We start from the raw sequence: 21,969 nt of genomic DNA on the forward strand, positions 1-21,969 counted from the left end.
TCGGGCACTGAAAAATTCTTTCTAATGTCTCTATGGCTCATTTGGGCACTCAATTTCCACCTGTGTCCCCTAGTGCATGTGCTCCTTGTGTTAAATAGTCTGTCTTTATCTACCCTATTAATTCCTCTGAGAATCTTGTATGTGGTGATCATATCCCCCCAAACTCTTCTGTCTCCCCGTGACGTGAGGTTTAATTCCCGCAGTCTCTCCTCGTAGCTCATATCCCTCAGTTTGGGTACTAGTCTGGTGGCAAGCCTTTGAACCTTTTCCAGCTTAGTCTTATGCTTGACTAGATATGGACTCCATGCTGGAGCCGCATACTCCAGGTTTGGTCTGACATATGTGACATACAAAGTTCTGAATGATTCCTTACACAAGTTTCTAAAGGCCGTTCTTATGTTAACCAACTAGGCATATGCTGCTGATGTTATCCTCTTGATATGGGCTTCAGGGGACAGGTCTGGCGTGATATCAACCCCCAGGTCTTTCTCTCTCTTTGACTCTTGAAGTATTTCATCTCCCAAACCTTGTATCTGGTCTCCTGCTCCCAACACCTATTTGTTCGAGTTAAATTTTAACAACCACATAATTCGACCATTCCTGCAGCTTGTCCAGGTCTTGTTGAGGCCTCAAGCTGTCCTTCTCTGTCTTAATCCTTCTCATAATTTTGGCATCGTCAGCAAACATTGAGAGGAGTGAGTCTATACCCTCTGGGAAATCATTTACGTATATCAGAAACAGAATAGGTCCAATTACACATCCCTGTGGAACCCCCACTGGTGATTTCACGCCATTCTGAGGCCTCATTTCTCACTAACTCTCTGCTTCCTATTACTTAGATACTCCCTTATCCACTGGAGCCCCCTACCAGTTACTCCTGCCTGTTTCTCCAGCTTATTCATCAGCCTCTTATGGGGTACTGTATCAAAGGCTTCCTGACAGTCCAAGAAAATGCAGTCTACCCAGCCTTCTCTTTCTTGTTTAATCTTTGTAACCTGATCGTAGAATTCTATTAATTAAGCCAGTAAGGCAAGATTTACCCTCCCTCAACACATGTTGATGGGTTGTCACGAAGTCCTTTCTCCAGATGTGTTACTAGGCTTTTTCTCACGATCTTCTCCATCACCTTGCATGGTGTACAAGTTAAGGACACTGGCCTGTAGTTCAGGGCACCCTTTCTTGTCTGTCACCCTTTTTGTATATTGGGACTATCTTAGCCATCTTCCATATTTCAAGTAGGTCTCCCATCTCCAGTGACCTACTACACTGTGGAGAGTAGCAAGCAAAGTCCTTATGCACACACTTTCAATACCCATGATGAGATTCTATTTGGGCCAACAACCTTTCTCAAGTCCAGATCCAACAGATGCCTCTTGACCTCATCTCCTGTAATTTTGAACCTTTCCAAGACTGCCTGGTTCACTGTCACCTCTCCTAGCGCAGTGACCTCACCTCGTTCTATTGTGAAAACCTCCTGGAACCTCTTGTTGAGTTCTTCATATCCCCCTGTCATTCTCTGTGTACCTGTCCTCACCCACTCTAAGTTTCATCCCCTGTTCCTTCATTGTTGTTTTCCTCCTGATGTGACTGTGTAGTAGCTCTGGTTCGGTCTTGGCTTTATTAGCTATATCATTTTTATACTTTTTCTTCTCTTCTCACACTAACATTCTCATTCCTGATTCTCTGATATCTGTCTCTGCTTTCTGGTGTTCTGTTATTTCGGAAGTTCCTCGATGCCCTTTTGTTCAGCTCCTTTGCTTCCATACATGCCCTATTAAACCACGGATTCTTCTTTTGCTTCTCTGTTTTTTCCTTTCGGTCGAGATAAACCTGTTTACTACGTCCCGACACTTTTTGGTGACATAGTCCATCATGTCTTGTGCAGACTTAGTTCTGAGTTTTGTGTCCCATGGTATATCCCTTAGGAATTTACTCATCTCCTCATAATTGCCCTTTCGGTATGCCAGCCCTTTGTTTCCAAGTTCTCTTTTGAGAAGATAAATCCTAGCTCTACCAGGTACTCAAAGATCAATACATTGTGATCACTCATTCTGTGATTTATGGTGTGTGTTAATTGAAGGATTGGAAGTTGTCTTACCTTCATTGTTTACTCGTTGTCTGTCTTCAACAGAGCATAAACCTTCAGTGATCTCTGTTACAGTCAGAGATGTTTTGTTGTGCAAGGCACATAGCTTGTCCAGTGTTTCATTTGGCAACTTGCGTCGTACAATAACCTTGGTTAACCACTCAGCACCATTTAGGCTAACCTTAATGCTAAGTGCTTTAAGGAAGGACTCAAGCTCCAATCTAAAAGTTTGGAGTGAGTCAGAAGAACTATCTGTAGACGGCAATTTAAACAATTTTTGCACTAAGTTTGTAACAGCTCTCTCTGTGTCAGCATAGTTACTCTTAAGAACCTAAACTGGGAGAACATAGTTTTAAAGGTAGTTTTAGGAATAACGAATTTACAATCCACGGAGTCAACAAATTTGTTCCAGCATTCATCCCAACTAGCATCCTCTGTTCCAGAGAATGTGGGTAAACTGACTGAAAACAGTTTAACTTCTAGTTGAGTAATACTAGATGCTGTGGTTGTCTTATTCCGTGCGATTACTTTGACAAAAAGTTATAACCTTGTCTGTTCTTCATTGTTTTAGATCAATCATAACATTGTCTAGTTCAGCTTCTGTTAATTGTGTTTTGGCCAGTTTGGTCAAATACGTTTCTATTTTACCTTTTATTTGTTCAAACTTACTTGTAGCTGCTTGGAAATAGCATTCCAGTTTAAAGTAATCGACTGAAGAATGTTCAGACAGATCATGACATTTGTTGATCTGTCTGGTCAAGTGACCTTTTAAACCTGTAAGGGTTCTTTTCAATTTTTCTTCTGTAGCCATGATGGCTGCTTGTTTAAGCCTTATAGGGCTTATATTGCTATTACTTATATGAGCGAGTACCCAAGCTATATATGTGGAGCAAATACTGTTATTATAGTCTAGGGTTTAAATTTCTGCTCCTAGGCTATGTCATCCTACCTCACATAGAGGTTGGCACACAAAGTTAAATGTTTAATATACAAGATCTGAGTAGTACTCAATATCACTACAGGAAGTTACTCAGGTTAGTCCTTCATTATCGCCTTTGGATGGAGTAGTGATACGTTGTAACACTCAAAGATGAAATACAATGGAAATAATGTAAGAATGGTAAATATATAAAAAATACAGTTTGTATAGTTAACAATTTCCACCCTATTTCGGGTCTGCACAATAAAATACAAGATTGCTAGGTCGTATATTCCTTAGTACAATACTAGCTAATTAGTAATCCCACCCTTGCTGGGTCAGCACATAAATGGATTAGGCTAAGTTGAGCAGTGTATAGTTCTGCTCTAGCCTAAAGTTGTCCTACCCACATCTAAGGGTTGGCAAGAAACTTAATATACTACAGTAATGTGCAGAAATGTAATAGTGCAATACTTTGTTTTGTTTTTTATATGTGAGACATATATACACAGATTATGTTTGGCCTTCTCGCCACAACCTCCTATGGTACTTGATGGTGTTAATTTATTAGCCACATGTGCTCTCAATTCATGTGAGAGGTGTGCTATGTCTTTAGAAATATTCTCATGGAATGGTCGAGCTGTGAAATGGATGTACGTGGCTTCCAACCGTACCCTTCTCCTGAGACGATAATTTACGATTAATTAGCTGTGCATTTACAAAACTTGGAACCAACACCACAACGATTATTTTCTGTAGGTTGGCGCGGTTCTGTTAGAGTAAACACTACAGCCAAGTTTGTTTTCAGGGATATTCCTGCATAGGGCCCTAAGCCTCTGGCTGGCCCACTAAGTGTTGCTTGTTTCTGTTATTGGCCTTAAAGGAGTTAATTATGCTCCTGAACTGATTAAATGTCTGAGCAGGATTGCGAGATGGTTGTATGTCATTGAGGTAGATTAGAGTTAAATGATGTGGCCACTCTAATTCTGCCGTTAATATTAGGCTTTATATTTTCTGGCAGTTGAGTTGAGTATTACTTTTAATTACTAACTGAGGTTAACCAAGTTAGGCTACGAAATTGTGGCAGGCTACTTAGTGCTTTAGTTTATAAATTATTTATAGTCACACTGGTTCTCTATTGGATTGTCTAATTTGGACTATCCGGTTCGAAGATGAGCGTAAAATATATGGGGAATTTCCCAGCAGGTAAATTCATTAAAAATTATTGATAATATAAAGAAGACTGCATTAGGAAAAAATGGACTGTATTAAAATTCTGGACTTCTGTTGAGTGTTACCCTTTACACAAATCCTAAGGGTTATTCAGTGGTAACCTGTCTATCGCTAATTCTCGATAGATAGAAAAAATGCAATAAGGATTAGTAAACTAAACTACTGGTATTATTTTAAATACTCGAATGACTTTATTTTGGCTTAGAAGGTTTCAACATGAGTAAAAAAAAAATCTGGTTAATCAAACAGGTATGCAGCTCGAGTAAAAAAAACATTGGGTTAATCAAACAGGTATGCAGCTCGTGGTCTATGGTAGCTGTCCCATGTGTACTGACTGGTTGATGTCATCTGAGTCCCTGATGATCATCACAGTTCTGCCAAAATTTCACAATGAAGCTACTACAAATATTATATCACAAATATATCACATTCAGTAGAATTAGTTATTCAATGTTGAGAGGTTCATCATGATTAGTGGGATCGCCTGTGGTATAACCGGTCATCTATCTAATTCACAATTAAAAGGCCAATTAATATATATATATATATATATATATATATATATATATATATATATATATATATATATATATATATATATATATATATATATATATATATATATATATATTAAATATGACCGAAAAAGTAAGATTAATAATTCTAACACGAATTTTCTCAATCTTTCGTACATTACGCTTCACTGTTGGAGGTAAATTAAAAATCAATTCTCCAAAATTCATTTTTATTTCTAGTCTGACGCGACACGGGCGCGTTTCGTAAAACTTATTACATTTTCAAAGACTTTAGTTCACAAATACACAACTGAATAGAACTATTCAGTTGTTCTATTCGTTCTATTCAGAGGCGTTCTATTCAGTTGTGTATTTGTGAACTAAAGTCTTTGAAAATGTAATAAGTTTTACGAAACGCGCCCGTGTCGCGTCAGACTAGAAATAAAAATGAATTTTGGAGAATTGATTTTTAATTTACCTCCAACAGTGAAGCGTAATGTACGAAAGATTGAGAAAATTCGTGTTAGAATTATTAATCTCACTTTTTCGGTCATATTTAATAATATATGTCTACAGGAAAGACTGCTACCAAAATATACTAATATATATATATATATATATATATATATATATATATATATATATATATATATATATATATATATATATATATATATATATATATATATATATATATATATATATATATATATATATATATATATATATGTGTGTGTGTGTGTATATCACGAAAATAAACACGTGATTAAGAATGTGACAATGTCAGACCACGGAGGAAAAATTAAACAGTACTTTCGTATATTAAATACATCTTCAGAAGGTCATTTTACAGATCGAGTGATGGGTATAAATAGGCAGGAGAGAGTGGTGAAGTAAGGTGAGGTACAATGAGGTGAGGTGAGGTTTTGTCCAAGTATTGTACCTCACCTTACTTCACCACTCTCTCCTGCCTATTTATACCCATCACTCGATCTGTAAAATGACACACTGGATGAGCTCAATCGGGCTAAGAAAAACTCCAAGGATACATCCCCTGGAGCCGACAAAATAACCTATAAAATGATTAGAAACCTCGGCCCAGAGGGAGACGCTGCATACCTAAGGTTAATTAATTTAGCCTGGACTTCTCAAACTAGACCTTCTGCTTGGAATAGAGCAGACATAGTGCCGATCCCAAAACCCAAAGATCCATCTAATCCCAGGCCCATCTCTCTCCAAAGCTGTGCAGCCAAGACGGCTGACAGAATGGCACTCAACAGACTGGAGTGGAAAATGCCTAAACTGCACCATGATATGTATGCCTATAGAAGAGGGGTTGGCACAGTGGAATGTATTACAACTCTGTTAGCCCACTTGAATGACAGACTAGGAATGCTGATATTCCTGGACCTCGAAAAAGCCTTTGAACTGGCTAGCGCCCCAGCTATTCTCTGCTGCCTCATTGACAAAGAGGTCAGAGGCAACCTGCTCTCCTGGACCAAAAACTGTCTCATAAACAGAGAAGCAAGAGTAAAACTTCATGGCACAGTCTCTGAGTACAAAAGACATGAAAATGGTACACCGCAAGGGGGTATTCTTAGCCCTCTTCTCTTCAACTGTTTAATGGAAAGAATAATGAGGTTGAAACTCCGACATCACTGCAGGCTGCTAAACTACGCGGACGATTTTGTCATCATCATAAAAGGAAGGGATGCGGCGCGCCTTGCACCCAAATGCTTAGACTGCATCAGTAAAGAGGCAAAACAGATTGGGATCAAACTCAACCCCTCAAAGTCAAAGGCCATGCCCATAAAAATAACGAAGCCCAACATCCAACTCAGGGTCAACCAATAGAATGGGTCGACACCTATCAGTATCTAGGAATCATCCTGGACACACACATGAATTTTAATGCTGAGGTCACATACTTGAGAGAGCGAACTGCGGCCCGGACGGCAATCCTCAGGTCGCTAACCTCCCTTTCTGGAGGAGCCAATCTGCAAGTCCTTCGCACATACTATGTACAGGCAGTCAGATCAGTGATCGATTATGCCGCACCTGCACTCACAAATCTATCACACAAACAGTGGAAAAAGCTTGAAGTAGCCCAAAACAATGCTATGAGAGCTGCACTGGGAGCCCCCATGTGGACCAGGCTTGAAACTCTTAGACTGGAGACGGGTTTGCCCTCTCTACAAGAAAGAATATCACAAAGGACAGCTACAATTATCAGTAAGATAATTATTTCTTCTGATCCAATCCCAGTACGGCAGGCCTTGGTGGTTGGACTAGGCCAAAACAATGGAAACTCTTGGGTTGCAAGAGCAGGAAAAGTCCTAAACAGACTACATTTAAAAAACATGATTCTTGATAGAGAGGGTGATCATCCACACCCAAATTACACTCCTTCCGCGCCGTGGGAAGAGCCTACTTTCAAAATAGTAATAGAAAGTCTCCCAATGAAAAAGGCTGCCTATGATCCGACAATCCTAAGGCGCATAATAGAAGAGCAAATGTATAGCATAGCAGTAGCAGGAGCCACCCACATCTTCACAGACGGATCGGTGGACACAGAAAATGAGAGTGCTGGCGCTGCTCTTTGCACGACCAGCGTTCAGGCATATTGGAGACTGGGAGGACTAGTATCATCAACCCAAACTGAGCTGTTCGCCATACAACAGGCATTCGCATATGTGATTGCACAAAACACTCAAAATGCAATCATACACACAGACTCAAAAGCTGCACTTCAAATACTAGGACAAAAACAGTGGAAAGATAATGTGGAAATAATTACCACCATTTTGTATCAAGGAGCAGTCGCTAAAGGCAAAGGCCTCAACATAACTTTAAACTGGATCCCATCCCATATTGGAATCCCATTAAATGAAAAAGCTGATGAAATTGCTAAATTGGCAACTCGTCATTCAATGATACATAAAACAATTCAACCCAGCCTAGAGAACATAAAAAACATCATCACCAAAAAACTCTCACATCTCAACAAAGCCTACCTACACCAGAGAATAGCTGAAGGTTCGCCATCTGCAACATGGTATCTTCAGGCAACCAAATTAGAAAGGTTAAATATCCCAAAAGGAATCCACAGGGAAATAGCAGTTAGGCTATATAGACTACGTCTAGGTTACAGATGCAACTGGGAGATTGGTGAACCCCGACAGAGAGAGTGCATCTTCTGCCAAACTGTCACAGAAAAGCCATTACTTCACTATCTTCTGGAATGTGAAGCAACCAATGACCTTAGAAGAGCTTTAAGAGTTCCTGAATCATGCAGTGGCCACCCTGAAGCCATCAACACAGCCACTCTCCTGGTCAACAAAGGTGTCCAGCAGCTGGACACCCTCATAAAGACTGTGAAGCAGTATCCTCCCCCACGATAACAGCTTGATGGTTAAATGCAACCTCAGAACACTGGGGAAAAAGAAAAAAGAAAAAAATTAATAATTACGGGAGACATCTCCCGTCACGCAGGGTGCAGTCGCACCTCCACAAATCTCCAGTATCAGCTCTTGATACTGGTAATGGCTCAAAAGGGCCACCACTTACGGGCTATTCATGCCCGTGCCACCTTTTGGGTGGCTTAATCTTTATCAATCAATCAATCTGTAAAATGACCTTCTGAAGATGTATTTAATATACGAAAGTACTTAAGGAAATTTCTTAAGGAAATTTTCCTCCGTGGTCTGACATTGTCATATATATATATATATATATATATATATATATATATATATATATATATATATATATATATATATATATATATATATATATATATATATATATATATTCGTAGAGGGAAGGGAGTACCACCTCTGGCTGGAAGAAGGGGGACCCATAGCCTCGGAGGAAACCGAAATATATATATATATATATATTAAATATATATATATATATGACAATGTCAGACCACGGAGGAAAATGAAACAGGAATTTCCTTAAGTACTTTCGTATATTAAATACATCTTCAGAAGGTCAAGATCTTCAGAAGGACCTTCTGAAGATGTATTTAATATACGAAAGTACTTAAGGAAATTCCTGTTTCATTTCCTCCGTGGTCTGACATTGTCACATTCTTAATCACGTGTTTATTTTCGTGATATACACATATATATATATATATATATATATATATATATATATATATATATATATATATATATATATATATATATATATATATATATATATATATATATATATATATATATATATATATATATATATATATATATATGTGTGTGTGTGAAGAACATATGAAGAACAGACAAGGTTATAACTTTTTGTCAAAGTAATCGCACGGAATAAGACAACCACAGCATCTAGTATTACTCAACTAGAAGTTAAACTGTTTTCAGTCAGTTTACCCACATTCTCTGGAACAGAGGATGCTAGTTGGGATGAATGCTGGAACAAATTTGTTGACTCCGTGGATTGTAAATTCGTTATTCCTAAAACTACCTTTAAAACTATGTTCTCCCAGTTTAGGTTCTTAAGAGTAACTATGCTGACACAGAGAGAGCTGTTACAAACTTAGTGCAAAAATTGTTTAAATTGCCGTCTACAGATAGTTCTTCTGACTCACTCCAAACTTTTAGATTGGAGCTTGAGTCCTTCCTTAAAGCACTTAGCATTAAGGTTAGCCTAAATGGTGCTGAGTGGTTAACCAAGGTTATTGTACGACGCAAGTTGCCAAATGAAACACTGGACAAGCTATGTGCCTTGCACAACAAAACATCTCTGACTGTAACAGAGATCACTGAAGGTTTATGCTCTGTTGAAGACAGACAACGAGTAAACAATGAAGGTAAGACAACTTCCAATCCTTCAATTAACACACACCATAAATCACAGAATGAGTGATCACAATGTATTGATCTTTGAGTACCTGGTAGAGCTAGGATTTATCTTCTCAAAAGAGAACTGGGAAACAAAGGGCTGGCATACCGAAAGGGCAATTATGAGGAGATGAGTAAATTCCTAAGGGATATACCATGGGACACAAAACCCAGAACTAAGTCTGCACAAGACATGATGGACTATGTCACCAAAAAGTGTCGGGACGTAGTAAACAGGTTTATCTCGACCGAAAGGAAAAAACAGAGAAGCAAAAGAAGAATCCGTGGTTTAATAGGGCATGTATGGAAGCAAAGGAGCTGAACAAAAGGGCATCGAGGAACTTCCGAAATAACAGAACACCAGAAAGCAGAGACAGATACCAGAGAATCAGGAATGAGAATGTTAGTGTGAGAAGAGAAGAAAAAGTATAAAAATGATATAGCTAATAAAGCCAAGACCGAACCAGAGCTACTACACAGTCACATCAGGAGGAAAACAACAATGAAGGAACAGGGGATGAACTGTTCAGGCCTAGGGCTGGGTTCTATAGGAGCCAACAGTTCAAGGCAAGAGCTGTGTTCAGTAGGATCCAACAGTTTAGGGCTAGGGCTGTGTTCAGTAGGAGTCAACAATTCAAGGTTAGTGTTGTGTTCAGAAGGAGCCAACAGTTCAGGACTAAGGCTGAATTCAGTACGAGCCAACTGTTCAGAGCTAAAGGATGTGTTCAATAGGAGCCAACAGTTCAGGGCCAGGGCTTTGTTCAGAAGGAGACAACAGATCAGGGCTAGAACTGTGTTCAGTAGGAGCCAACAGTTCAAGGCTTGGGCTAAATTCAGAACGAGCCAACAGATCAGACCTAGGGCTGTGTTCAATACCAGGCAACAGTTCAGGGCTAGGGCTCTGTTCAGAAGGAGTCAACAATTAAGGGTTAGATTTGTGTTCAGTAGGAGCCAACAGTTCAGGGCTAGGGCAGTGTTCAGTAGGAGCCAACAGTTCAGGGCTAGGGTTGTGATCAGTACCAGCCAAAAGTTGAGGGCTAGGGCTGTGTTCAGTAGGAGCCAACAGTTCAGGGCTAGGGCTGTATTCAGTAGGAGCCAACAGTTCAGGGCTAGGGCTGTGTTCAGTATGAGCCAACAGTTCTGGGCTAGGGCTGTATTCAATACAAGCCAACAGTTCAGGGCTAGGGCTGTGTTCAGTACGAGCCAACAGTTCAGGACAAGAACTGTGTTCAGTAGGAGCCAACAGTTCAGGGCTAGGGCTGTATTCAATACAAGCCAACAGTTCAGGGCATAGGCTGTGTTCAGTACCTGCCAACATTTTAAGCCTAGAACTGTGTTCAGTAGGAGTCAACAGTTCAGGGCTAGGGCTGTGTTCAGTAGGAGCCAAAAGTTCAGGGCAAGGTCTGTGTTCAGTAGGAGCCAACATATCAGGGCTAAGGCTGTGTTCAGTAGGAGTCAACAGTTCAGGGCTAGGCTTGTGTTCAGTAGGAGCCAACAGTTCAGGCCTAGGGCTGTGTTCAGTAGGAGCCAACAGTTCAGGGCTTGGGCTGAGTTCAGTACGAGCCAACTGTTTAGTGCTAGGGGCTGTGTTCAATAGCAGCCAACAGTTCAGGGCTTGCGCTGTGTTCAGTAGGAGCCAACAGTTCAGGGCAAGGGATGTGTTCAGTAGGAGCCAACATTTCAGGGCTAAGGCTATGTTCAGTAGGAGTCAACAGTTCAGGGCAAGGCTTGTGTTCAGTAGGAGCCAACAGTTCAGGCCTAGGGCTGTGTTCAGTAGGAGCCAACAGTTCAGGGCTTGGGCTGAGTTCAGTACGAGCCAACTGTTTAGTGCTAGGGGCTGTGTTCAATAGTAGCCAACAGTTCAGGGCAAGGGATGTGTTCAGTAGGAGTCAACTGTTCAGGGCTAGGGCTGTGTTTAATATGAGCCAACAGATCAGGGCTAGGGCTGTGTTCAATACCAGCTAACAGTTCAGGGGCTAGGACTGTGTTCAATACCACCTAATTGTTCAGGGCTAAGGTTGTGTTCAGTATGACCCAATAGTTCAGGACTGGGCTGTGTTCAGTAGCAGTCAACAGTTCAGGGCTAGCCTGTGTTCAGTAGGAGCCAATAATTCATAGCTAGAGCTGTGTTCTTTAGGAGCGAACACTTCAGGGCTAGGGTTGTGTTCAATAGGAGCCAACAGTTAGGGGCTAGTGCTGTGTTCAGTAGGAGCCAACAGTTCAAGGCTAGAGCTGTGTTCAGTAGGAGCCAACAGTTCAGACCTAGGGCTGTGTTCAGTAGGAGCCAACGGTTCAGGGCTTGGGCTGTGTTCAATAAGATCCAACAGTTCAGTGCTAGGGCTGTGTTCGCAGAACCCAACAGTTCAGGGCTAGGGCTGTGTCAGTAGGAGCCAACAGTTCAGGGCTAGAGCTGTATTCAGTAGGAGCCAACGGTTTAGGGCTACTGCTGTGTTCAGTAGGATCCAACAGTTCAGGGCTAGGGCTGTTTTCAGTGAGTCATCAGTTCAGGGCTAAGGTTGTGTTCAGTAGGAGCCAACATTTCAGGGATAGGCCTGTGTTCAGTAGGAGCCAACAGTTCAGGGATTGGGCACTGTTCAGTAGGAGCCAACAGTTTAGGGCTAGGGCTGTGATTAGTAGCAGCAAACAGTTCAGGGTTAGGGCTGTGTTCAGTTGGAGCCAACAGTTCAAGGCTAGGACTTTGTTCATTAGGAACCAACAGTTCAGGGCAAGGGCTGTGTTTAATACGAGCCAACAAATCAGGTCTAGGGCTGTATTTAGTTTATCCCAATAGATCAGGGCTAGGGTTGTATTCAGTATCAGTTGACAGTTCAGGGCTAGGGCTGTGTTTAGTAGGAGCCAATATTTCAGCGCTAGGGCTGTGTTCCGTAGGAGAAAAAAGTTTATAGTTAGGGCTATGTTCAGTAGGAGCTAACAGGTCTGGGCTAGTGCTGTGCTCAGTAGGAGCCAAGAGTTAAGGGCTAGAGCTGTGTTCAGTAGGAGCCAACAGTTCAAGGCTAGGGTTGAGTTCAGTAGGAGCCAACAGTTCAGGGGTAGGGCTGTGTTTAGAAAGAGTCAACAGTTCAGGGCTAAGGCTTTGTTCAGTAGGAGCCAACAGTTCAGGGATGGGGCTCTGTTTAGTAGAAGCCAACAGTTCAGGGCTTGGGCTGTATTCAGTAGGAGCCAAAAAGTCAGGGCTAGGGCTGTGTTTAATACGAGCCAACAGATCAGGGCTTGGGTTCTGTTCAATACCAGCAAACAGTTCAAGGCTAGGGCTGTGTTCAATACCAGCCAACAGTTTAGGGCCAAGGCTGTGTTCAGTGTGACCCAATAGTTCAGGGCTAGGGCTGTGTTCAGTAGCAGTCAACAGTTCAGAGCTGGGGCTGTGTTCAGTTGGAGCCAATATTTCAGGGCTAGGGCTGTATTCAATACCAGAGAAAAGTTCAGGGCTAAGGGCTGTGTTCAGTAGGAGCCAACGATTCAGGGCTAGGGCTGTGTATAGTAGAAGCCAACAGCTCAGGGCTAGGGCTGTGTTCAGTCGGAGCCAAGAGTTAAGGGCTAGAGCTGTGTTCAGCAGGAGCCAACAGTTCAAGGCTAGGGTTGAGTTAAATAGGAGCCAACAGTTCAGGGCTAGGGCTGTGTTTAGTAGGAGGCAACAGTTCAGGCTTACGGCTGTGTTCAATAGGAGCCAACAGTTTAGGGCTTGGACTGTGTCAGTAGGAGCCAACAGTTCAGGGATAAGGCTGTGTTCAGTAGGAGAAAACAGTTCAGAGCTAGGGCTGTGTTCATTAGGAGCCAACAGTTCAAAGCTAGGGCTGTGTTCAGTAGGAGCCAACAGTTCAGGGCTAGATCTGTGTTAAGTAAGAGCCAACAGTTCAGGGCTAGATTTGTGTTCAGTAAGAGCCAACAGATCAGGGCAAGGTCTGTGTTCAGTAGGAGCCAACAGATCAGACCTAGTGCTGTGTTCTATACCAACCAACAGTTCAGGGCTAGGGCTGTGTTCAGTAGGAGTCAACAAATAAGGGTTAGATTTGTGTTCAGTAGGAGCCAACAATTCAGAGCTAGGGTTGTGTTCAGTAGGAGCCAACAGTTCAGAGTTAGGGTTGTGATCAAAACCAGCCAACAATTCAGGGTTAGGGCTGTGTTCAGTAGGAAGTAACAGTTCAGGGCTAGAGCTGTGTTCAGTACGAGCGAACAGTTCAGGGCTAGGTCTGTGTTCAGTAGGAGCCAACAGTTCAAGGCTAGAGCTGTGTTCAGCAGGAGTCAACACTTTAGTGCTAGGGTTACGTTCAATAGGATCCAACAGTTCAAGGCTAAGGCTGTGTTCAGTAGGAGCCAACAGTTCAGGGCTAGGTCTGTGTTCAGTAGGAGCCAACAGTTCAGGGCTATGACTGTGTTCAATAGGAATCAACAGTTCAGGGCTAGGGTTGTGTTTTGTAGGAACCAACAGTTCCTACACAGGAACACAGGACTCTCTCACAGGAGCAGGTCGCCCTCGGCCCTCCTGGATACTCTCACAGGAGCAGGTCGCCCTCGGCTCTCCTGGACACTCACAGGAGCAGGTCGCCCTCGGCCCTCCTGGATACTCTCACAGGAGCAGGTCGCCCTTGGCCCTCCTGGACACTCTCACAGGAATAGGTCGCCCTCGGCCCTCCTGGACACTCTCACAGGAATAGGTCGCCCTCGGCCCTCCTGGACACTCTCACAGGAGCAGGTAGACGCTCTCTTGCTGATCAGTAAAGTGCGTCCCATGTTAATGGAGTTGAAACAAAGGTGTTAGAGTGGGGCTAGGAGGGTTACTAGGCTCTCCTGACACAGCACAGGACTGACACAGAGGATTTCATCTTCATGCGAATTATGTGATGTGAATTACGTTAATATTTCCTTGGCGGATAAATTTAGCAGTAACCGAGGATTATACCTTGAGATTATCTTGAGATGATTTCGGGGCTTTAGTGTCCCCGCGGCCCGGTCCTCGACCAGGCCTCCACCCCCAGGAAGTAGCCCGTGACAGCTGACTAACACCCAGGTACCTATTTTACTGCTAGGTAACAGGGGCATAGGGTGAAAGAAACTCTGCCCAATGTTTCTCGCCGGCGCCTGGGATCGAACCCAGGACCACAGGATCACAAGTCCAGTGTGCTGTCCGCTCGGCCGACCGGCTCCCACCTATTCGCACACTCTGTAGAACACAGCCCTGGCCCTGAACAGTTGGCTCCTACTGAACACAACCCTAGCCCTGAACTGCTGGATCATACTGAACACAGCCCTAGACCTGAACTGTTGGCTCCTACTGAACACAGCCCTAGCCCTGAACTGTTGGGTCGTTCTGAACACAGCCCTATCCCTGAACTGTTGGCTCTTACCGAACGCAGCCCTAGCCCTGAACTGTTGGCTCCTACTGAATACAGCCCTAGCCCTGAACTGTTGGCTCCTACTGAATAAAGCCGTAGCCCTGAACTATTGGTTCATATTGAACACAGTTCTAGCCCTGAACTGTTAGATCATATTGAACACAGCCCTAGCCCTAAACTGTTGGCTCATACTGAACACAGCCCTAGCCCTGAACTGTTGGCTCAAATCTCAAATTGAAAACAGCCCTAGCCCTGAACTGTTGGCTCCAATTGAAAACAGCCCTAGCCCTGAACTTTTGGCTCCTACTGAAGATAGACCTAGCCCTGAACTGTTGGTTGTTACTGAATACAGCCCTAACCCTGAACTGTTGACTCCAACTAAACACAGTCCTAGCCCTGAACTGTTAGCTCCTACTAAACACAGCCCTAACCCAGAACTGTTGGTTCCTTCTGAGCACAGCGCCAGCCCTGAACTGTTGGCTCCTACTAAACACAGCCCTAGCCCTGAATTGTTGGCTCCTACTGAACACAGCCATTGCCCTGAACTGTTGGCTCTTACTGAACACAGCCATAGCCCTGAACTGCTGGCTACTACTGAACCCAGCACTAGCCCTGAACTGTTGCCTCCTACTGAACACAGCCCTAGCCCTGAACTGTTGGCTCCTACTGAATACAGACCAAGCCCTGAACTGTTGGCTCCTACTAAACACAGCCCTAGCCCTGAACTGTTGGTGCCTACTGAACACAGCCCTAGCCCTGAACTGTTAGATCCTACTGAACACAACCATAGCCCTGAACTGTTGGCTCCTATTGAACACAGCCCAAGCCCTAAACTGTTTGCTCCTACTGAACACAGCCCTAGCCCTGAACTGTTGACTCTTACTGAACACAGCCCTACCTTTGAAATGTTGGCTTCTTCTGAACACAGCCCAAGCCCTGAACTGCTGGTTCCTACTGAACACAGCCCTAGCCCAACCATTGTTGGCTGCTACTGAACACAGCCCTAGCCCAACCATTGTTGGCTGTTTCTGAACACAGCCCAGCCCTGAACTGTTGGCTGCTATTGAACACAGCCCCTAGTACTGAACAGTTGGCTCCTACTGAACACAGCCCTAGCCCTAAACTGTTGGCTCCTACTGAATACAGCCCTAGCCCTGAACTGTTGGCTCCTACTGAACACAGCCCTAGCCCTGAATTGTTGGGTCGTTCTGAACACAGCCCCATCTCTGAACTGTTGGCTCCTACCGATCGCAGCCCTAGCCCTGAAATGTTGGCTCATACTGAACACAGCCCAAGCCCTGAACTGTTGGCTCATTTTGAACACAGCCCTAGCCCTGAACTGTTAGCCCATACTGAACACAGCCCTAGCCCTAAACTGTTGGCTCCAACTGAACACAGCCCTAGCTCTGATCTGTTGGCTCATACTGAACACAGCCCTAGCCCTGAACTGTTGGCTGGTACTAAACACAGCCCAAGCCCTGAACTGTTGGCTCTTACTGAACACAGCCCTAGCCCTGAACTGTTAGCTCCAACTGAACACAGCCCTAGCCCTGAACTGTTAGCTCCTACTGAACACAGCCCTAGCCCTGAACTGCTACCTCCTTCTAAACATCGCCCAAGCCCTGAACTGTTGGCTCCTACTGAACACATTCCTAGCTCTGAACTGTTGGCTCCTACTGAACACAGCCCTAGCCCTGAACTGTTAGCTCCTACTGAACACAGCTCTACCCCTGAAATGTTGGCTTCTTCTGAACACAGCCCACGCCCTGAACTGTTGGTTCCTACTGAACACAGCCCTAGCCCAATTATTGTTGACTGCTACTGAACACAGCCCAGCCCTGAACTGTTGGCTTCTACTGAACACATCCTTAGCCCTGAACCATTGGCTCCTACTGAGCCCTAGACATGAACTGTTGGCTCCTACTGAACACAGCCGTAGCCCTGTACTATTGGCTCCTACTGAGCCCTAACCCTTGAACTGTTGGCTCCTACTGAACACAGCCCAAGCCCTGAACTGTTTATTTCTACTGAACGAAACCCTAGCCCTGAACTGTTGGCTCCTACTGAACAGAGTCCTAACCCGGAATTGTTGCCTCCTACTGAACACAGCCCTACCCCTGAACTGTTGGTTCCTACTGATCAAAGCCCTAGCCCTAAATTGTTAGCTCATATTGAACACAGGTCTATCCCTGAACTGTTGGCTTCTACTAAACACACTCTAGGCCCTGAACTATTAGCTGCTACTGAACACAGCCCTAGCCCTAAACTGTTGGCTCACACTGAACAGAGCCTTAGACCTGAACTGTTGGCTCTTACTGAACACAGCCCTAGCCCTGAACTTTTGGCTCTTACTGAACAAACCCCTAACCCTGAACTATTGACTCCTTCTGAACACAGCCTTAGACCTGAACTGTTGGCTCATTTTGAACACAGCCCTTCCCTGAACTGTTGGCTTCTAATGAACACAGCCCAGACCTTAACTGTTGGCTCATACTGAACTCAGCCCTAGCCTTGAACTATTGGCTCATATTGAACACAGTCATTGCCCTGAACTGTTGGCTCCGGGCTATGGCTGGTGTAGGCCAGGCTATAGCACCATAGTGGTGTAGGCTAGGCTATACTAGTGTAGGCCAGGCCATAGTGGTGTAGGTCAGGCTATAGTTCCATAGTTGACTGTTGGCTCCTACCGAGCCAACATAGTACCATAGTGGTATAAGCCAGGCTATATTGGTGTAGGTCAGGCAATAGTATCATAGTGGTGTAGGTCAGGCTATAGTACCATAGTGGTGTACGTCAGGCTATAGTACCATAGTGGTGTAGGCCAGGCAACAGTACCACAGTGGTGTAGGTCAGGCTATAGTACCATAGTGGTGTAGGCCAGGCTATAGCACCATAGTGGTGTAGGCCAGGCTATAGTACCATTGTGGTGTAGGCCAGGCTATAGTGGAGTAGGCCTGTCTATAGTACCATAGTGGTGTAGGCCAGGCTATAGTGGTGTAGGCCAGGCTATAGTACCACAGTGGTGTACGTCAGGCTATAGTACCATAGTGGTGTAGGCTAGGCAATAGTACCACAGTGGTGTAGGTCAGGCTATAGTACCATAGTGGTGTAGGCCAGGCTATAGTGGTGTAGGCCAGGCTATAGCACCTTAGTGGTGTAGGCCAGGCTATAGTACCATAGTGGTATAGGCCAGGCTATAGTGGAGTAGGCCTGTCTATAGTACCATAGTGGTGTAGGCCAGGCTATAGTACCATAGTGGTGTAGGCCAGGCTATAGCACCATAGTGGTGTAGGCCAGGCTATAGTACCATAGTGGTGTAGGCCAGGCTATAGTACCATAGTGGTGTAGGCCAGGCTATAGTGGTGTAGGCCAGTCTATAGTACCATAGTGGTGTAGGCAAGGCTATAGTACCATAGTGGTGTAGGCCAGGCTATAGTGGAGTAGGCCAGGCTATAGTGGTGTAGGCCAGGCTATAGTACCATAGTGGTGTAGGCCAGGCCATAGTGGTGTAGGCAAGGCCATAGTGGTGTAGGCAAGGCTATAGTGGTGTAGGCCAGGCTATAGTACTATAGTGGTGTAGGTCAGGCAATAGTGGTGTAGGACAGACTATAGTACCCTAGTGGTGCAGGCCAGGCTATAGTACCATAGTGGTGTAGGCAAGTCTATAGTACCAGAGTGGTGTAGGTTAGGCTATAGAACCACAGTTGTGTAGGCCAGGCTATAGTGGTGTAGGCCAGGCTATAGTACCATAGTGGTGTAGGTCAGGCTATAGTGGTGTAGGCCAGGCTATAGTGGTGTAGGCCAGGCTATAGTGGTGTAGGCCAGGCTATAGTGGTGTATGCCAGGCCATAGTGGTGTTGGCCAGGCTATAGTACCATAGTGGTGTAGGCCAGGCTATAGTACCATAGTGGTGTAGGTCAGGATATAGTGGTATAGGCCAGGCTATAGTGGTGTAGGCCAGGCTTTAGTGGTGTAGGCTAGGCTATAGTGGTGTAGTTCAGGCTATAGAGGTGTAGGTCAGGCTATAGTGGTGTAAGACAGGCTATAGTGGTGAAGGCGAGGCTATAGTACCACAGTGGTGTAGGCCAGGCTATAGTGCTGAAGGCCAGGCTATAGTAGTGTAGGTTAGGCTATAGTACCACAGTGGTGTAGGTCAGGCTATAGTATTACAATTGTCTAGGCAATGCTATAGTGGTGTAGGTCTGGCTATAGTACCACAGTGGTGTAGGCCAGGCTATAGTGGTGTAGGCCAGGCTATAGTACCACAGTGGTGTAGGCCAGGCTATAGTACCACAGTGGTGTAGGCCAGCCTATAGTGGTGTAGGTCAGGCTATAGAACCACAGTGGTGTAGCCCAGGCTATAGTGGTGTAGGTCAGGCTATAGTACCATAGTGGTGTAGGCCAGGCTATAGTGGTGTAGGACAGGCTATAGTGGTGTAGGCCAGGCTATAGTGGTGTACGTCAAGCTATATTGGTGTAGGTCAGGCTATAGTTGGGTAAGTCAGGCTATAGTACCACTGTGGTGTAGGCCAGGCTATAGTACTATAGTGGTGTAATGGTATATGCACACCATAGCCCCTTCCCTTTCCCCTTCCCCCTTTGATGTCTCCTTCCTCTTCCTCTTCCCTTCTCTCGCTTGCCTTCCCTCCCTTTGGGTCATCCCTGTCTTTTGTCACAGTCTAACCCTCGGGGTCATAAACATCTTGAAGCCACTTGCTCCCCTCGCTCTCCGTCCATCTGTCCAGTGAAGAATTGAAAATAGTATCCCAGGGCTAATAAACTTGTGATCTCAATTTACACATGGGTACCCAGCCGGCATTCCCTCAGGAAAGTCGTTGGTGTCTTCCCAGTTTTTGGAGTTTCTGTCAAGAGGAATTGACCCTTATGGTCAAGCCTGATCCAGGTTGGTTGAAGACATGTAGGTCTGTGGAGGCGGGGCCTCACAGGGTAGTGCCTGCCCATGCCATTGGCCCGGTTTCTAGATCACCTAGTTATGTTTAAATTGATTGGCCAAAGGCTTGGGATAGGCGGAGTTAATTTGGGCCTAGGAACTAGGGGGTGGAGCCTGTCCCACTGGTAAGCGTTTTAATAAAGAAGTGTTAGTGTGTCTTGGGGCCTCGACTGAGGTACAGGTCAAGTGACCTGCGGGCAGCCAATCAACATCCTTTGGTAAGCTGCAGTATTGAAGGTAATTGTGCCCGTGAGTTGTGTAACATTGGTATTACATTCCATTTCCTCGTAGGTTCTTTTTATTTACAGTAGGCTATGTTTCAATTTTGATTTAAATATACGGGTTCCAATAATAAAGTAATTTTAATTGTATTCGTGTTTAATTATCTGTTCCCTTTGATTAATGACTGTGTTATTCATTCTTGTGATTTTCATTTGCTGTGCTAGAAATTCCAATGTGTTCCCCCCCCATCTTATGAGAAGTAAAGTCGCTCTAGGATCTTCCGTTCAGTTCAGTATGATTACAGTATTAATCCATTAGATTCATTTACTTACCCTTTGAGTTCCCTGATTAATGCGTTCCTGCCTTCCTAGGGTCCCAATAATTTTAGACACATTCATTTATGTTGGAAGGTGTTGGCAGTGTTTAATAATTGTTATTATTATTTTTTATATAAATTAATAACCCTTGTCCTTGATGTACCTTCTGTTACGAATCTTACTAGGATTCTAACATTACTCTTGATTCTTATTACTTTATTATCTTGTTCTATAATTAATTAATATAGCATCCAGTTGTATGATATAAGATTTTGTATGTTATATATTATAGCATGCTGTAGTGTGCCTGAGTTGCATTATATTGTATGAGGCTTTTGTGTTAGATTTCTCATTTAGTTTCTCCGTGTGGACGGTTGACCATATTTGGATATGGCCAGTGTGGGAATATTGTTGTCAATCGAGTGTTTATAGTTTTATCTTGATTAATTCCCATATTTGGTTGCCGTATTATTGTATGGAAGGCGATGAGTCACAATAACGTTGCTGAAGAATGTTGACCAGACCACACACTAGAAGTTGAAGGGACGACGACGTTTCGGTCCGTCCTGGACCATTCTCAAATCGATTGACTTATTGTATGGAATATTGTACCAGTGTTTACTACTCTTTAGATTGATAATGTTTTGAATATTAGTACTACATTTTGTTATTTGAATTTCCACAATGTTTATGTGGATGTTTAGTTGATTTTTTGGTAGACGCTTGGCCTGCGGACCAGAGCATGTGCAGAAGCGTGGCGGCTGTTGTCGAGAGGAGTCGTGTTTTAAGTCAAGTCATTGGTCACTGTTATTTTAGCCCATATAAATGTTAATTATCTGGTTAGATGATTTGTGTATAGTGATATTGCTCATGTCTCAATAATTAATTTCATTCTATGATATTGCATGCTGAAGAATATTTCTGGCTATTATTTATACATTTAATTGTTGTTATGCTTGTCCCTTTTAGCATAAATATATTGTTCTCCTTTTTATGCAGTGATGTATCTATACCCCTAGACATCTGTTGGCAAAGCCGATTTATTATCATTTCTTTACACTGCATGGAGAAGAACCTTATTTAGTCTCAAGGGTGGTAACAAATGAGGGCCTGTGTCCGGGAGATTAAACCTTAATTCCCTGTAACGTTTGTACAATTAACAGTGCTAATTATTAATAGCAATTGCCTTCCTAGGTACTCTGTGATTATCTAGTGACACCTAATCAAGCCTGTGAAATTATCTGTTCAATCTGAGCTGCTGTGAAAACTTTTCAACGCTTCCCGATTTGAGGTAAGTGTTAAGCTTGTGCCAGGGGCCAAGCATAATTTTCAGTGTTGTTTCAAGTGTAAGTTGTGATTATTGAGCCAACCATGGAGGATCAGGTTGCTGCGCTGGTGGATCAGCCAAATTTTTGTAAAATTAAAGACTTTAAAGAAGTCTGGTTTGTTATTGCTGGCTGATAAATTGAACCTAGCAATTTCCAGTAAAATGTTGAAAGCTCAAATGTTAAGAGTG

The 21,969-nt window shown here is 43.7% G+C and overlaps 2 protein-coding genes across 2 annotated transcripts; one reads left to right on the plus strand and one right to left on the minus strand.

The window, feature by feature from the left end:
* Nucleotides 1–10,534: 10,534 nt before the first annotated feature.
* Nucleotides 10,535–14,361, minus strand: LOC138366710 (uro-adherence factor A-like). Its single transcript, XM_069327981.1, has 5 exons — nucleotides 14,278–14,361; nucleotides 13,482–14,062; nucleotides 12,618–13,028; nucleotides 11,973–12,094; nucleotides 10,535–11,196 (listed from the first exon to the last, which is right to left on the minus strand). Exons 1-5 carry the CDS (start codon nucleotides 14,359–14,361, stop codon nucleotides 10,535–10,537), a joined length of 1,860 nt encoding a protein of 619 aa, XP_069184082.1.
* Nucleotides 14,362–14,365: 4 nt separating this feature from the next.
* LOC123755227 (uncharacterized) lies at nucleotides 14,366–17,460 on the plus strand. The gene is made up of 4 exons (XM_069327982.1): nucleotides 14,366–14,384; nucleotides 15,165–15,943; nucleotides 16,054–16,736; nucleotides 16,965–17,460. The coding sequence occupies exons 1-4, from the start codon at nucleotides 14,366–14,368 to the stop codon at nucleotides 17,458–17,460; spliced, it is 1,977 nt and encodes a 658-aa protein (XP_069184083.1).
* Nucleotides 17,461–21,969: the final 4,509 nt, after the last annotated feature.

The sequence above is a fragment of the Procambarus clarkii genome, chromosome 20 (genome assembly GCF_040958095.1).
Source record: "Procambarus clarkii isolate CNS0578487 chromosome 20, FALCON_Pclarkii_2.0, whole genome shotgun sequence".
Lineage (NCBI taxonomy): Eukaryota > Metazoa > Arthropoda > Malacostraca > Decapoda > Cambaridae > Procambarus > Procambarus clarkii.

What these genes read in the sequence shown, in the direction of transcription:
- LOC138366710 (XM_069327981.1), bottom strand. Translation starts at nt 14,361, where the DNA reads ATGGGACGCACTTTACTGATCAGCAAGAGAGCGTCTACCTGCTCCTGT. An exon ending in GCCGAGGGCGACCTATTCCT is followed by an intron (nt 14,063 to 14,277) that starts GTGAGAGTGTCC and finishes GTTCCTGTGTAG; the next exon opens with GAACTGTTGGTTCCTACAAA. An exon ending in CTCAACCCTAGCCTTGAACT is followed by an intron (nt 12,095 to 12,617) that starts GTTGGCTCCTAC and finishes CACTGAAAACAG; the next exon opens with CCCTAGCCCTGAACTGTTGG.
- LOC123755227 (XM_069327982.1), top strand. An exon ending in ACAGCCCTAGCCCAACCATT is followed by an intron (nt 15,944 to 16,053) that starts GTTGGCTGCTAC and finishes AGTACTGAACAG; the next exon opens with TTGGCTCCTACTGAACACAG. An exon ending in CACAGCCCACGCCCTGAACT is followed by an intron (nt 16,737 to 16,964) that starts GTTGGTTCCTAC and finishes TACTGAACACAG; the next exon opens with CCCAAGCCCTGAACTGTTTA.